This window comes from Brugia malayi, assembly GCF_000002995.4.
Source record: "Brugia malayi strain FR3 genome assembly, contig: Bm_v4_ChrX_scaffold_001, whole genome shotgun sequence".
NCBI classification, from domain to species: Eukaryota; Metazoa; Nematoda; class Chromadorea; order Rhabditida; family Onchocercidae; genus Brugia; species Brugia malayi.
In genome coordinates this window covers 8871178-8886269 of record NW_025062479.1, presented here as the reverse complement: position 1 = coordinate 8886269, position 15092 = coordinate 8871178, and the positions used below count along the sequence as shown (strand labels likewise).

Below are 15092 nucleotides of genomic sequence, written 5' to 3'. Positions count from 1 at the left end.
TATTACTTTTAATAAATTAAAATATGCTTTTTCTTTAACCTTTGTCCTCTTTACATTTATTAACCTCGAATGTATGACTATTACAGCCATCTTTTATTTTATTTTTTGATGTTAAAAAAGGAAAGAAAACCTGTAAGAAAAGATGAAGTAATTACAGAGAGAAGAGGCTTTACTTTTGCCTCAGCCTCGATAGGAATATTAGAAGAGAGGGAAATAGTTGCTGCTACGGTTTCAAAATTCCAAATACACTGAACTGTTGTTGAAATGGCTGAAGTAGAAGATGGCAGGGCAGTCCAGTGAGTTATCATTATCACGATATTTTTTTAAGTGATTTAGTAGTTTTAAGTTATTTAAGTTTTAATTATAAAAAAACATACTAGTGATTTTAGTGATTCGAATATTGTGAGGAGTAAGCGCACTAGCATTTTTCCATGCGTTAGGTAGATCTTCTAATATCCTTCTAAATGAGAAGATAATCACATGAACCCATCATTGTTTACTGATATCACTGCTTTTTGCGAGAGAGGAATAGCTGTTTCGCTAGTGAACCATATAATTTTAGAGTGAATGGTACAGGTACAGATGACATGAAAACTAAGGTTATGAGTGACAATGACGTTCTCAATGATGAACAATTGAATACTGATAATTCTCAAGTTGTAACCGTTGTTGGTAGCACTGGTAGTGAAATATTGTTAGAAGAAACGAAGATTGATCAGTCCAATGAGGTATGTATTTTGTGTGTTGCGAGGAAACAGGTGAAATAAATAGAAGGATGCTTAAAACAGGTTAATTAAATCAGAATGTAATTAGTTCATTGATTCGTAATATTGGTAATTCTAGCAGCAATTTCACTTTTATCATTAAGTAGTGGCTGTGAAAGTAGAATAATGGAAGGAATTTATTTGCAGCAAAAAAAGAACAGTTGAACTGAAGTGTATAGAAAAATTCTATCTATTTAGATAAAAGCGATAGAAGAAGGACCGAGATCAGAAGAACAGCAAGAAAGTAATAAGTTAAATAATATGGAAGTAATGGAGCAAGCTGTGGAAAAGGTCGAGGCTAAATATGACCTCGACCACAATGAAATCAGTATGAATGATATATTATTTCTTCAAATTATATTTTCATTGAACTAAGGGTAGCTTTTCCAGTTATTAAGTTATTTTAATACTTGTAATTTTTTTTAAAGTTTCACTGCTTTTGATATATTCTAGATGAGGCGGAAATCAAGAAGGAAAAGCCAATTCATCTGGCGGGAGACGAAGCAGTGGAAGAGCAAGTAATTGAGGATAGAACTGAGGATCAGGTATTACTCCCATAGCTTTCCCATAACATACTCACAAAAATATTGATATGAACTGCAGACAATGTTTAGTAACTTTTATTTCAGAGCATTTTTAATCCTTTTTTACAACAGGTGGCTTTTACTTCTGCTTGTTATTCATTTACTACCATCATCTACAATCATTAAAATAAATCTTAGGTAAATTTACAAGAACATACATTGAAATTAGAAAATTGAAATTACAGCATAAATTAATTGAAATTAGAGCATAAAAGAATTATGGAGGAATAAACAAAATTTTGGAGAGAAATTTCAAATTATCTTATTTTAAAATAAGCCAAATCAGATATTATTTAGTTTCTAATAAATGGCATGGACTTCATGAGTATTTACAATTTACTTGTCATATTTCATATTTTTCATTCTCTCTATGTATAAGTCAAACTAATGGCATTTTAAAATACACAAAAAACATTATTTTGGTGGTTAACGCGTTAATTCGTATAACGTGTTGAGGATATCTTGCACTTTCGAGCTTTCATAGTCTTGCTAAGTTCAATCCTTAGACAACTACGTTTATTTGTTATCATTTTTTACTTTTAGCAGCTATTTATTCTCATCAGTACTTAAGCTATCTCCGCCATTTCTTAATTTTCCTTTCCAAATTATAGTTTTAATAACATTTTAAGCATCATCGACAAGCTATTCTTAATATTATGTTAATTCTCTCAAAAAAATTACTTTTCATCATCAGATGGCATCCCTGCTACCTTTAAAATGAATACCAGATAGATTTTGAACAAAATACTCTATACATCATTGTATGAGGACGATTTGTAGAAATCTCCTCCGACTTTCGGATTTATTCGTTGTACTAAATTTTCCACTAATAGTTCCATCCATAATTTAACAAAGCCATTTCATAAAATCCACTGAACATATTGTGCTTAGATCAACAGTTGTGTAAAATGTTTAGTTCCAAGTGAGTAATAAATGAGAGTAGCTTCTTAACTTTTATTAAATTGTTGCCTTATTATAAAACTTTCCAATTCGTGCTTTCTTTTATAAACTATCATGTCAAAAAGTCAGAATTGTTTAACTTATCAACTTTGGCGATGCGCTTAAAGCTATACTAAGTAATAAGAGAAAAAGCATTAAATAGAGGAGGAGATGCAGTCTTTAACATTTATATTCAGTAATCCAGATCTTGAATTCAATCAAAATATCACTTGTCACTTATGTTTTGTATTCTTTCATCCCATCTGATACACTTATACAATTTATAATAAGTTGCATCTGAGAATACATAGCATTATCGTCAAATTTATTTTTGTATATAATGGAGTCCCATTAACTCGTTAATATTATTACTGCTTGATTTCTATTTTTCTTTCTCATTCTGGTATATCATGAAAACTATGAGATAGCTCTAGTCATAAATAAATAATTAAATAATACAAAAAAATTAATTAAATAAATTAAGTAAATAAATAAATAAATATATTGTATGAGACAATCTTAGTTGAATAAAAAATAGATTTTTCTAAAGTTTTTTCCAATTTATTTCTTCAGTACTCATATTCAGTAAAGCAATAGATGTTTATTTTACTAAGAAATAATATTTGAAATATATGCTTCACTGATTGTTGGTGTCTATTTCCAAACTACCAATCTTGAGATTGCTTTTATAAGAAAGAGGATGAAATATGAACGCACGTTGATCACTGAGATCTATTGGTAGGACAGGTAATCAACAACTGACGTGTTTTTAGCAAAATGTCACCCCATGCAATGCTACAATGCTACGTTGGCAAAAAGCTGATTTCGTTCTTCTTAGAAATTTCTCTTAGTTCTTTTGTCTATCATTTTTGATAAAATACACAAATGTATAGCTATTGCTTTTTTGATTTGATAGTATGACTTGTATTGCGATTAAATCAAAGTTGCAAATGAGGTACAATTTTTACATATAATATATACATCAGTTTACTTTATGCAATCAAAAATGGACAAGACTTAAAAAAAAAAAAAAAAAAAATTGATGTGATTTAAAAAAATATTTTTTAGTGTAAACTGTAAATGTACAATTTTTACAATCCACATAATTTAATGCTCATAAAGAAACATTAGTCTCTGTAATGGTTAGCTGTTCAAACAATATGCATAATCAGTTATATTTCACTTTCACAATATAAAAAAGGAGTTGAATTGAGGCTCTGAGGAAGGCAAAAAGAAATATGTTTCAGTTTGTTAAATAGATGAACAGAATCTTTTGTAGAAAAAAAGAAATAATAAGATATAATCACAATTACGATCATCATTTTTTTCTATTAAAAATTTTAATGACGTACTTGAAGCTGTGTTTTATATCACTGCAGGTACCTGATATAACCGGTACGGATAATGCAGATGTAATGGCTACTTCAATGGATAGTATTGACGAACTACCAACCAGTGAAGAGGTATATCAACTTTTTCTATCTTTCCAACTACTCATTTTGTGTTACTTATCCTGTTTTTCTAAAATCTTCAAATTTCAGTAGTGAAGAAGATTCATTGTAATCATTGCCTTTTGTTATTATGATTTCTAAAGATCAGAATCATAAACTCGACGTTTGTATGCTTATTTCACATGCCAATTACTGATAGGAACCAGAAAATATCTTTATCAATATTTAATATTGTTCTTGTCGATACTGCCCATCTTTAGAACTCTTCAAATTGATCTTTTTCATTTTATCCTACTAAGATACTTACAAATTGATGGCTTTCAAAACTTCAAAATCTGTTTTCAATTGTTGCATCTGATAAAACCTTGCAGAACAAAATTTTCAATTCATGCTCTCATGCTGTTAAGGATTTTAACATTACTTTTCGTGCGAAATGACTTGATACATGAATTATTTCAGAATTATTAACTATCTTATGATCGGCCTTAACTAGGTAAGAACTAGTCAAATAACTGGTAAATCAAGTAACTGTGTTGATATACTGATATTTTAACTCATTCATTTTCAATAAAAACTCCTATAAAACTTGCATTAGCTTTCTTTTCTATCTTGATTATTTTTCGTAAAATCAACGCTTTTCCTATCCGTTTATCTTTTTTTTAGGGGGGTTAGAAAAATGCGTGATTAATATAACTAGTAGTTTTGGAGGATCAAAAACTTGTTCAATTTGCTGGACTAGTCTCTACTCGATGATTCCAATAACACTGAGAATGTTGGTAGAAATATTCTGAAAATATCTGTTTGTTATTGTGCATACACTGCGATGGCTAATTGTTGCACACCGATAACTTTCGATAACACTTCAAACAACCCCTATTATTAAAACAATTAAAGGAATGTGAAGAAAAAAAAATGCCGGAAGAGTTACCAATTTATTTCATAAGAAAGAATTATTCAATTTCTTTATCTTTGCTAAATTATTTTTCGACTGATCGTTCATTGACAGAAAACAGTGTTTTTCTTTAAAAGAATCAGTTAACTGTTTGAAATTGAAATTTGGGTTGCAATTCATACATTGCTGATATGGCGAAGGCATTAGCTAAAGTTCAACAATAGAGCTTGATTCCTGTTAAAGTTTAATTATTGAAAATCTATAATCGTTTTTTCTTTCGGGATTATCAATCAAAGAATCACAGTTAAAGCAGTATTTGAAGTGCAAATACAAATTTATAATGAACGTCATCTTGCATTATAGCCTTGTTTTCAGCAAGCCGTAGAAACATCGGCACTTGTAGAACAAGAAGCTGAATTATTTGTCAAATCGGAAACTGATAATGTAGAGATTGCACCAATCACGGAAACAGAAGCACCAATAGAGGAAGAAAGAATAGCTATAGGTTCTGAAGTTGAAATACCACAAGAACTTCATGAAGCTGAAACAATGTTAGAGGAAAAAGTAGTACCAACAGACGAGGCGACAGATGTTAATGTTGAAGCACCTCAGAATGATGACAAAGCTAAAGAGTTATTAACAGAGCAAAATCCTGCTGCACCTGAAGAAGAATCTGAAGAATTAGAAGTTGAAGGACTGAAAGAAACTGAACCCGAAGTGGAACAAGTTCAAGATCAATTAAAACATACGGAACCTCTCGAGGTCACTGAAGTCATACAGGAGGTTGTCACTGAGCAGGTATCATTGTATGGAATCCATAACTGTGCAAAGTGACGTGCTTCTGTCATCTAACTTACTGCAACACTTTATTTTAGCAATTTAGCTTTTGTGATAATCTGTTAAATCATGAAGAATTCTAAATCAAAATTTCAGGAATTTCTTCATGTGTAAATCTGTTGAGTTTGAATTGTCAGCTTTCTTTGTCTCACAAAATAATCTTTCAATTAATAAAATTAATTCGTAGAATTTCCACAATTATATCATGTGCAATTAATTTTCCTTTAATAATATGTTTTCTGAATAAACTTGTTGCGTTCTATTAATACTTACTGTCAAATGTAATTAACTGAAATGCATTTGTCCTTATAAAAGAAAAAAAAAAGAAAAGCTTTTTAATGTTGTGATATATGTCAAATTTTTCTTCATATGAAGTGAAAAAATCATTTAAAAAAACTGACAAGCCTTCTTAACAATAGGAAATAGATGAAATATTTTGAAAAATGAAAATGAATCTAAAACCAAATTGCAGAGTTTGGCTACCAACGAATCTGAAGCCATTATGGATGAATTATCGGAAGCAGCAGCAGAAGAGATTAAAAAAGAAGACTTAAATAACGAACGAAATGAGCCTAGTAATGTAGAACTTCCGAACGAACAACAGCAACCTATGGAATGCGGTAACGAAGCAGGTAAGATATGTTACAAAATATTATTATCCTTTCGTATATGTTAAAAGTTATTTTGTAACGTATGTTTAAATTAAATCATTAAGCACATCATAAAGTCTATCTTGCATAACTAAATCACTTAGTGATTGGATCATTTCCTACACCTTTAGTGCATATGGCAAAATCGTCTAAACCTGTTTAATTTTCATGGACATTATTTCTTTTCGTGTTTTGACAATTATCCAGACTACAGTTTTAAATTCAGATTCTCATAAATTTCTCACTTTTTCTCTGTTTACAAGAGAATTAATTCATGATTTCAATCATAATATATCTTTGACAACCTTATTTCTTCCAATGTTTATTTACAATGCAAAGTTTGAATTTCATAGGAGAAGTTTTTGATTAAAGTTTTTGACTAGTATAAAATTTGTGTAATCGTTCTTTAATGATCATGCAATCTCTTTGTAGCTGCTCCATTATTAATGTTTGCTCGTGAATAGCGCTAAGCTCCTTTCAAATTTCTAAACTTGCGAATTCTAATCATTTTATCATGAAGTTGTGGACACACATGCAACTTATTACTTTTTTTTCGCTGGAATTATTTATGAGAAAGGTTGCATGATCGATCATAGGTGGTGATAAGTCTTATGATGTATGTGTATGTTAAAGATTATAATTTGGTATTTTCTATAAGATTTGCGTGTACGCATATTAGGTTTTTCAACTGCATAATTTGTTGCATTGGTGTATCTCATGAAAATACTGAGTGAATGACAACAGAGAGCACTAACGAACAAAACAGTGTCAAGTAAGAATAGATATATTAATAAAAAAATATTCAAATTTCAGAGGAAAACAGTTTTGTATCAGCTCTACTACCAGAAGAAAAATCTGAAACAATCCACAGGTAGATTAATTGTCTGCTCCATACTAAGCTCTTCAATTTACATTTCTGCTTAACTATCCTCTATTTATCATTTTTTTGCAACTTTTTAATGCTTAATTGATCTTTAACTTTATGAATTCTTTATCTCCAGATTTCAATTATATCATTTTGGACAAGAATATAGCATGAAAGTTTTCTTTTTTCACCCTCTTCCTAAAAAAATTCTTTTATACACTAATTGCATAAGCTTAATCATTTGTTTGCTTATTTTGCGAGATGATTTTATTTGAGCTCTCATACGTCGAGTTTAAAATTCGAAGAAACAAGTGATGGACCTATGGCGACACCACTGATGACTGAACAGGAGTTTACATTTGATGAAGACAAACCAGTTTCCAAAACATCTATCACCGACGATAAAGTTTTGTCACAAAAAAAGTTTACTACGGAAGAAAAAAATTCTTCACGTAAAACATCGGCAATGGAGGACGAAGTATCTTCGAGAAAAGTTTCAGCTATGGAAGGAGAAGGACAAGATAGGTCTTCAAGAAAAGTTTCAGCCATGGAAGAAAAAGCTCTATCTCGAAAAACATCCGCTGCTGAAGAAGAGAAACTTCAATCAAGAAAGTCTTCAGAAGTTAAAGAAAAGAAAATACCATCAAGAAAATCATCAGTAATTCAAGAAGCAAAAACTCCATCTAGAAAAACGTCAGAAAGTGAGGAAAAAATTTCATCGCGGAAGACATCAGTCGTCGAGGAAGAAAAAATAGCTTCCAAGAAATCATCAATAGCACAGGAAAGAGTTCTCCCTCGAAAAATATCATCACAAATGGATGAAAAGGCCCCGTCACGAAAGGCTTCAAAAATGAAAAGTGTTGAAGAAAATAGTGAAACAACGGAATTTTCCCCTGAATTAGCAGCAGCACCACAATCAGAGAGAGCGGGAAAAGCAAAAATAGCCAAGTTTGCATCTTTCATTTCTTGATTTCTTCTTCAAAACTTCTATAAAATCTTAGATTTCAAAATGTAGTTCCTAATTGCAGTTACTTTCAAGCTTGTTCTAAATGATTGCTTTCTGGAATTCAAAATTACTGTAAATTTTTTAAATTTTGCTTCCTAGCAATTTTCATTCACCTAAAAAAGCCTGGTAAGCAAAATAATTGCATAAAATGTTTATAATGAAACTGTCAGTTTATTGAAGGCTTTGCATGTTTTGCCATTTTATATTTATTTTACTTTTTATTTTTTCTAAACTAGCTATACTATGTTGCGACGTTGGTTGACGTAGTCTCTTATCACTTCACTTATTATTATATTATTGTTACCAAAAGCAAGTTTAATTAAATGTGGTGAACATTTCACTGCTTTGTTTATCATTAGATATTATAGAGTTGAATCAAATGAAGCAAAAATAGAACCAGAGCTTGAACCGATTGTTGAGCCTAAATCGGCTACTGAGGAAACTGTAGTTGAAGCAAAAGAAGCTAAAATTATTGCTGAATCACCAACTGGAAAAATAAATGACGAGGTTTGCTTCCAAATGATAAAATTGAATTTTTGAAATAACAAAATTATAGTGCAATTATATAACTTTTCAGAAGAAATTTTGTACTTGTATTATAGGCTCCTTTTGAAGACGCTACTGCCGAAGATGTCGAAAATGAAGAGAAAAAAGTGCCTGAAGAGGAAAAATACGCCAAAGAAGAAGAACATGCTGCTGTTAATGAAGTAAACTTTTAGCAGTAATTAGAATAGTAGGAAAGATAGCTTTTTAGAGCGAACAAGATTTTTGAGATGCAGTAGCAATACAATGTTTTGCAGTGTGGAAGCGCATTTATGCATGTTTCAACATGAGTTTTGCAAGACTTATATAGTTGAAAATTTGAACTTCACTGATGTTGAATTACAGCGAGAATCTTTACCACCAGCAAGACAAATTATTTCATCTCCTCCACGTAGGCGTTCACCATCACCGGTGAGGAGAGATACAAATCGAGAAAATCGAGAAAGTAAATACAAATCATATGATCAAGTATGTAATAGATCCTAATATTTTAAATAATGCCGTTTAATTTTAATGATTTTGCTAATCTTCAAGTGATTGTAGTTGGTTTGATCTCAACTTCAATTTTATTCGTTGAGTTGGATAATTTATTTCTCATTTTAAACTTTTATGCATATTACGAATGCTATTTCGAGAAAGTTTACGAGTCAAATGATTGGTTTTTTATCATTGGTTACTAAAAATAAGAAATAGCGAAAAAAAAAATTTATTTGCAATTGAAGTTTAAAGCATAAGATAATGTTCGAGATGTGAAAATTCTGGTATTTGAAAATGATAACATCTACTTTTTATGTATTACTTCATTAACTTAAACTTCGTTTAAAATTTTCATCCAGAAACGTTTCACTAGGATACACATCGACAGAGAGGCCCTCCTCCTCGTATGCCAAATTATTTATCATTTTCATCCTATATACCAGTCGAGAAAAAAGCGTACTCGCCAGTTAGTCCATGGGTACAAAATGCTGCGCAAAAATATCGAAACGATTACACTGCCGCTTCGGCTTATAAGCCTAAATCTATTTATACTTCAATATTTGATGACACTGTTAATTCGGGTTTGTTTCTGTTCTTTTTTTTTTTTTTAAAGATTGCACTTCACGCTTGTTAGGCTATTTATCTGTAAATAATATGCAGCCAAAATTTGATATGTAATTTTTGAGAGCGATTAATATTTAAGAATAAAATTTTAACCTTCAAGTATCTAGCCTCGAATCAATTTAATGAATAGAAAATTTAGATATTTTCATTTTCTCTCCAGATGGGGAAAGCTAAGAAGACTTTGCTAGAATTTGTGAATAGACTTGTAAATGATTTGTTCTTAATCCTTTGACTTATTATCTAACACACTGTAATGATATCTAGATTGACAATAAATAAATCAATCGGTAAGGACAATCTCATAGAATTTGCCTATTTTTAGCAAACAGACAATAAATTAATGGGTACATCAAGAACCATGAGAATATTTCGTAACATTTACATAACTATGAATAGAGCAGTCTATATTTCAGGTCCATTTTCAAGCGATTTGTACTCAGTGAATCGTCTTCTTGAGCGCTCGCGCAGCCGCTCTCGAGAGTTGAGAAATGCGCTTCGCTCAAAGCGTTCGACAAGCAATTATTACCGGTACATTCACTTTCTAGATTACAAAAATTACAAAGGAAGTTTCATATTGTCCAGTTTCTTACTACATCGCACATTCCGGTATTGCTGGAATCGCACGGTCGACACGGTCACGCTTCTACCATAGCATGACTGTCTAAAGGAAATTTATATTGCTATCACATTGCTCATCAAAATGATTAGAAACCAGAACTTCTTGAAATTTTGGCTCTGGGATTGGAATGAAATTACTGCTAATCAAATTTAGTTATACTTCAAACTATGCGACGCCACCACTTCGAACTCGTGATTATTCGACACCACCATTGTCGTCTGTATACCACTCTTCATCACGGTCTGGTTCATTTATTTCCTTCATGGAATATAGCGGACAAAAACAATATGAACTTGCAAGGAGTCCAAGCCGTTTCTCAAATTTTGATGGATTAAGCCGAGCAAGGTTTGCTTCTTCGAGCTTAGTGAGAGACCGACGGAAGCAACTGCTTTCCATAGCCTCAAATTTAGGTTGGCGATCAGAAAATCGTATTTGCTTTTAGCTCACGCTCGAATGTTGACATGTTCTATGATATGGAACGTTTGTCACGAGTGGATAGCTATGTACGCGATTTGAATCGTAACACTGAGTACGGGTTCCCAAGTACTTACGTCAAGTATCGTTCGCCGTCACGACCTTATTTGCCGCAAGAATATACTCCTATCAATGGATACAGAGTTCGTTGTTTAAAATAATTTTTATTAATCTATTGTGACCATCAGTTACTGTGTATTCTTCTTATGTACATATCTAACTTCTAAAAAATTTCTAAACGGAGAATTTACTTCTAAGAGATTCTCTTGTCCTTGGTTTTTCATAAGATTATTTTCCAGAGTAAGGTGAAATATCGTTTCTGGAAGTCTTAGCAGAACTTTAGTCCAATTCAACGCTCCTTATGATTTAATTTATTCTAGTCTTACATTTGGATTTCCTGATAAATTTCTGAAGAAGAAGACAATTTGAGTATTGTTAGAAATATTTGAAGCAAAACAATATTCAATCGAAGTGTTTTAAAACATTTTTGTTGATTTCATATGGTAACTTATTATGTACTTTCAGTTAAAAAGAGGTCAAATTTAGATGGTTTCAAAATACAAATTACATTTTTCGTAGTAGCTTTGCTTGTAGGCCTACAACAGTCCGTTATCGCGTCAACGTCATTCAGTTCTTTATAATAATCCATATATTTATAATCCGATACCAGTGTCTCAGAGTCTGTACGAGGTGAGCTTGTAACATCTAATGCTTTGCTTACTGACAAAAACTAAAACAATTGCGAGAATGCTGCCTGTTCTTATCCTTATTTCCAGAAAATTCAATTTTCTTCATGTTTTTTTTTTTTTTTTTTTTGCACTAAAAATTGAAAGAAAAACATTTTGATAACAGATCTAGTAAGTCAAACAATTTGACTAAGTTCACAAGGATGCACTCATTATATTATAAAATGTATCATTATTGGGTAAGATTCTGGAGTGTTTCAACATAAAACTTTTTAAAATTTTCAAACCCTTGAATTAAAACCTAATCGTTGAATAACAGACATCAATAAAATTTAAACATGAAAGAAACTGATTATTGGTAATAGATAGAGTAACCATGCAATCTTAGTTGTTTTTTGATAGTTATTTGCTAATGATACTAAATGTTAGTATAGTAATTAACAATTTCAGATGAGTGAAAGCATGACTGAGTATTTCGTTTATTCGTCTTTAGGTATTGAAATCAAATTAATTTTAATGTTTCAAGAGTTTTCAAGCCTGCTTTCTTACCAAATGTAGATCATTTCTACAGTTTCAATTATTTCATGGAGATACGAGAATTGTATGGAGAATAATCGGGGTATCCCTTCCTGTAAAATTAAAATTAGCAGTTTGTGATGAAATCCATGGCATGTAAAGATATCCCATTTATTTGAATGTTTTTATATTACTCATAATCATTGTTATCATCTAATAAATGTATAATACACGTGAAATTTCATAACATGTAACAAATTAACTTTTTATCAGTAATAATAACCGTACGTTCCTGTGGCGCCAACGCTCGAACTAAGGGATGTGATGTGATGCACTGCTTTATCAATTTTCAATGTGGATTATTGTTTTCAGAGCAGAATTGCGGACTTGCAGAGGAGTTTGTCTCGTGAAAGACTTGCCAGGGAAAGGGTGAGCTCCATCCGTGCTTCATGACAAGTTCTAAATTTGAGATCAGTATCATAATTATTAGATTTAATCTATAAATGATCAAAAGTCATTTTTTAAATCGATTAATCCTTAAAAAAGACTGCAGACATTGGTACACCTGACTTATATATCAGGGAAATTACCCAAAACTGTATGTGTATATCACCATTTCTGGAATTTGTAAATTTTTTAGATGAAAGCCAAATACAAAACCCTATCGCATAAACTGGACCAAGCTTGTAGGCAGATGGATCTGCTTCGCACCAATTCTTATTCATCAATCCGTGGTGGCACGGGGACCTATTCTATCTACACTCACAACTACCCGCGTTTTTAAACAGGGTACATCTGATGATTTACCGTACATAGAAGTCATTTATACCAATTAGATAGGCTCATAATCCTGAACGCCATTTTCCATTTGTATCTCCGAGTATTGTCGAATGCTCGTTATATTGGTCATATTTTTTAGTACTTCTGCTTATATGTTTTGGAATTCGTTGCAATTATTCGAATGTGTACTCTTTTGTTACTGATCCGGTGTATTTTGTCAATTTGAAAAATTAAAATGATAACATTGGGAAACAATCCTTAATGTTCACGTAACTTGTTTGGTTAGCTAACGTAAACTTATAGTGTGTTTCTAACCATCACCATAATGATAATGCGTTGCACAAATTATTTTCTGTATCAAAAATGTAGAATTAAATGTAGAATTTTAAAAAGAAAAGGAAACTTGATAATTTCAGATGAATTAACTAAATCTCTTTGAAGTGTGCAAGTTTAATTGGAATTGTTTGATGAACAAAGAAACAGCTGGATAAGCATTCATGTCCCAGTTAGGATACAGGTTCCAATGTATATGTCAATAATACGGAATGCATCTTTCAGGCTTATCCAACAACAAATTCACCAAGCAGTAGCACACTCAGCCGCCTCTATTCTGGTTTTGCGCGTCACTGGACGATGGGTTCATAAGCAAAAGGAATTAACTTCCTGACAGATTGATAGTACACTAATACGACAACTAACAACTTTTAATGCGGTTTTCCTCTCGTCAAATTAAAAGGACATTGCTTTAAAAAAAAATACTGCTGCTGCTGCATCTTACGCATTTCAAGGATAGTAATATGTCGCCTTGCTCCAATGCACTCACATATGAAATATGAAGATTTATTTTACTACGATTTGCAAATTTCTCAAAAATTTTCATTTTATTTGTTGCAGAAAAAGGTATTCTATCTGTGAAATGTCTAATAGTAGTAATAGCTAAATAGCATAAAACCAATCATTTCTGATATTATTATATTCATGTATAAATTAATGGTTCAGAAATGTTTTCCGTTTATTATGCTATCATACAAATTAAAAAAAACTTCATATAAGCAGTGATTTTTACCAATAAATGATAAAGAAATGATTTGTATTATTTAAATTTTATTAGCATTAAAAAGCACGGGAAAATTGAACTAGCGATTTTTGGATAATTTATAATATATAGTATTGCTATTTACCTGATAGTTCAATTGAACTTTATCAGACATTAGAACTGCATAAAGTAGGTAATTCATAATAGTGTTACCTTAAGCATTTAATGTAGCTTAATTCTCTTCTTTTCGACTTATCCGTTTTTGAAGTTCATATATACATTAATATACATTAATGTATATTTTATTTTATTTATTGTTAAATATATACATATATAATATATTTTCTTGAAAAAAAAAAAACACACACACACACAACTTTGTGCGATAAATAAAAGGTTAAACATCAATATAATCAAAAAATAGATTTATGAATGCTATTTTCCCATTTACTTAAGACCGGTGAGTTCACATTACCGAACTCATATGCATGTGCATGGTTTCATCACTATATTGCAGATGTTTTAAACTTAAAACTTTTCTTTTAGCAAATGTCAATTGTTAGCATTATCATAATTAATTAAACTTTGTCTCTTGTATTACTATTTTTTTTTTGGCTTAAAATTATAACTTTATGATGATATTTATGCAATTAAACATTTTTTTTCACTTTTTATTACAATTCATCTTTATTTTTTTCTGCTGAGGGTTTATATAAGAAGTTATTCATACATATTATTATTATACATGAGGCAAACACATATTATTATTATACATGAGGCAAACAGCTATAGTTATTTATCATTTTTACAGCTTTATTTATGCCATTTTAATCATTTCCGTCATTTTTTTTTTCAAATGTCTGAAGTGTTGAAGTTTAGTACTATTTATATGCTTTTTCGCTTAATCTCACATACGCTTCATAAGCTTCACAAAATACTAATTATGTCATTGTGTGAATTTTACATTTTATAGTTAATGCTTCTGTTACTTCAAGGATCTTTCATTTATTAGAAATCATATTAGCTCTTTTATGTACCTTTTTCTAATAATTTTTATTTGTTAGGAACCGTACTAGACTGTATGCTTCATTAATTTCAGCATAAGTGCTTTGCTTTTTATTATTATCTGAAAAAATAGGACCATATAGTTGGTGAATCCAGAATTAGTCCAATTCAAATTATAAAGCACGGTAAATAATAAACATTAATATTTATGAGAAATCCTTTCTTAATTTGTAAATTTCTTATATAAAATTAAGCATAATAAGGGCGTTACATGTTAAGAAGCTAAGGAAACTTTGGATCAATTACTTTTGAAATTATTTTTGTTGGATATGATACAAACTTAA

At 30.8% G+C, this 15092-nt stretch overlaps 1 protein-coding gene across 4 annotated transcripts; it reads left to right on the top strand.

The window, feature by feature from the left end:
- Positions 1-264: 264 nt before the first annotated feature.
- Bm5950 (Uncharacterized protein) lies at positions 265-13352 on the top strand (the record flags this gene model as incomplete). Of its 4 annotated transcripts, XM_043074160.1 has the most annotated exons (18): positions 265-296; positions 563-728; positions 963-1092; positions 1218-1309; positions 3667-3750; positions 5006-5428; positions 5940-6099; positions 6931-6988; positions 7259-7930; positions 8357-8495; positions 8591-8695; positions 8877-8999; positions 9382-9589; positions 10046-10160; positions 10405-10596; positions 10694-10868; positions 11320-11415; positions 13266-13352. In XM_043074160.1, the coding sequence occupies 18 exons, from the start codon at positions 265-267 to the stop codon at positions 13350-13352; spliced, it is 3057 nt and encodes a 1018-aa protein (XP_042930094.1). The 4 variants fall into 4 exon arrangements, with proteins under 4 accessions (XP_042930094.1, XP_042930096.1, XP_042930095.1 ...); XM_043074162.1 differs by lacking the exon at positions 7259-7930; XM_043074161.1 differs by lacking the exon at positions 11320-11415.
- Between the last annotated feature and the right edge of the window lie 1740 nt (positions 13353-15092).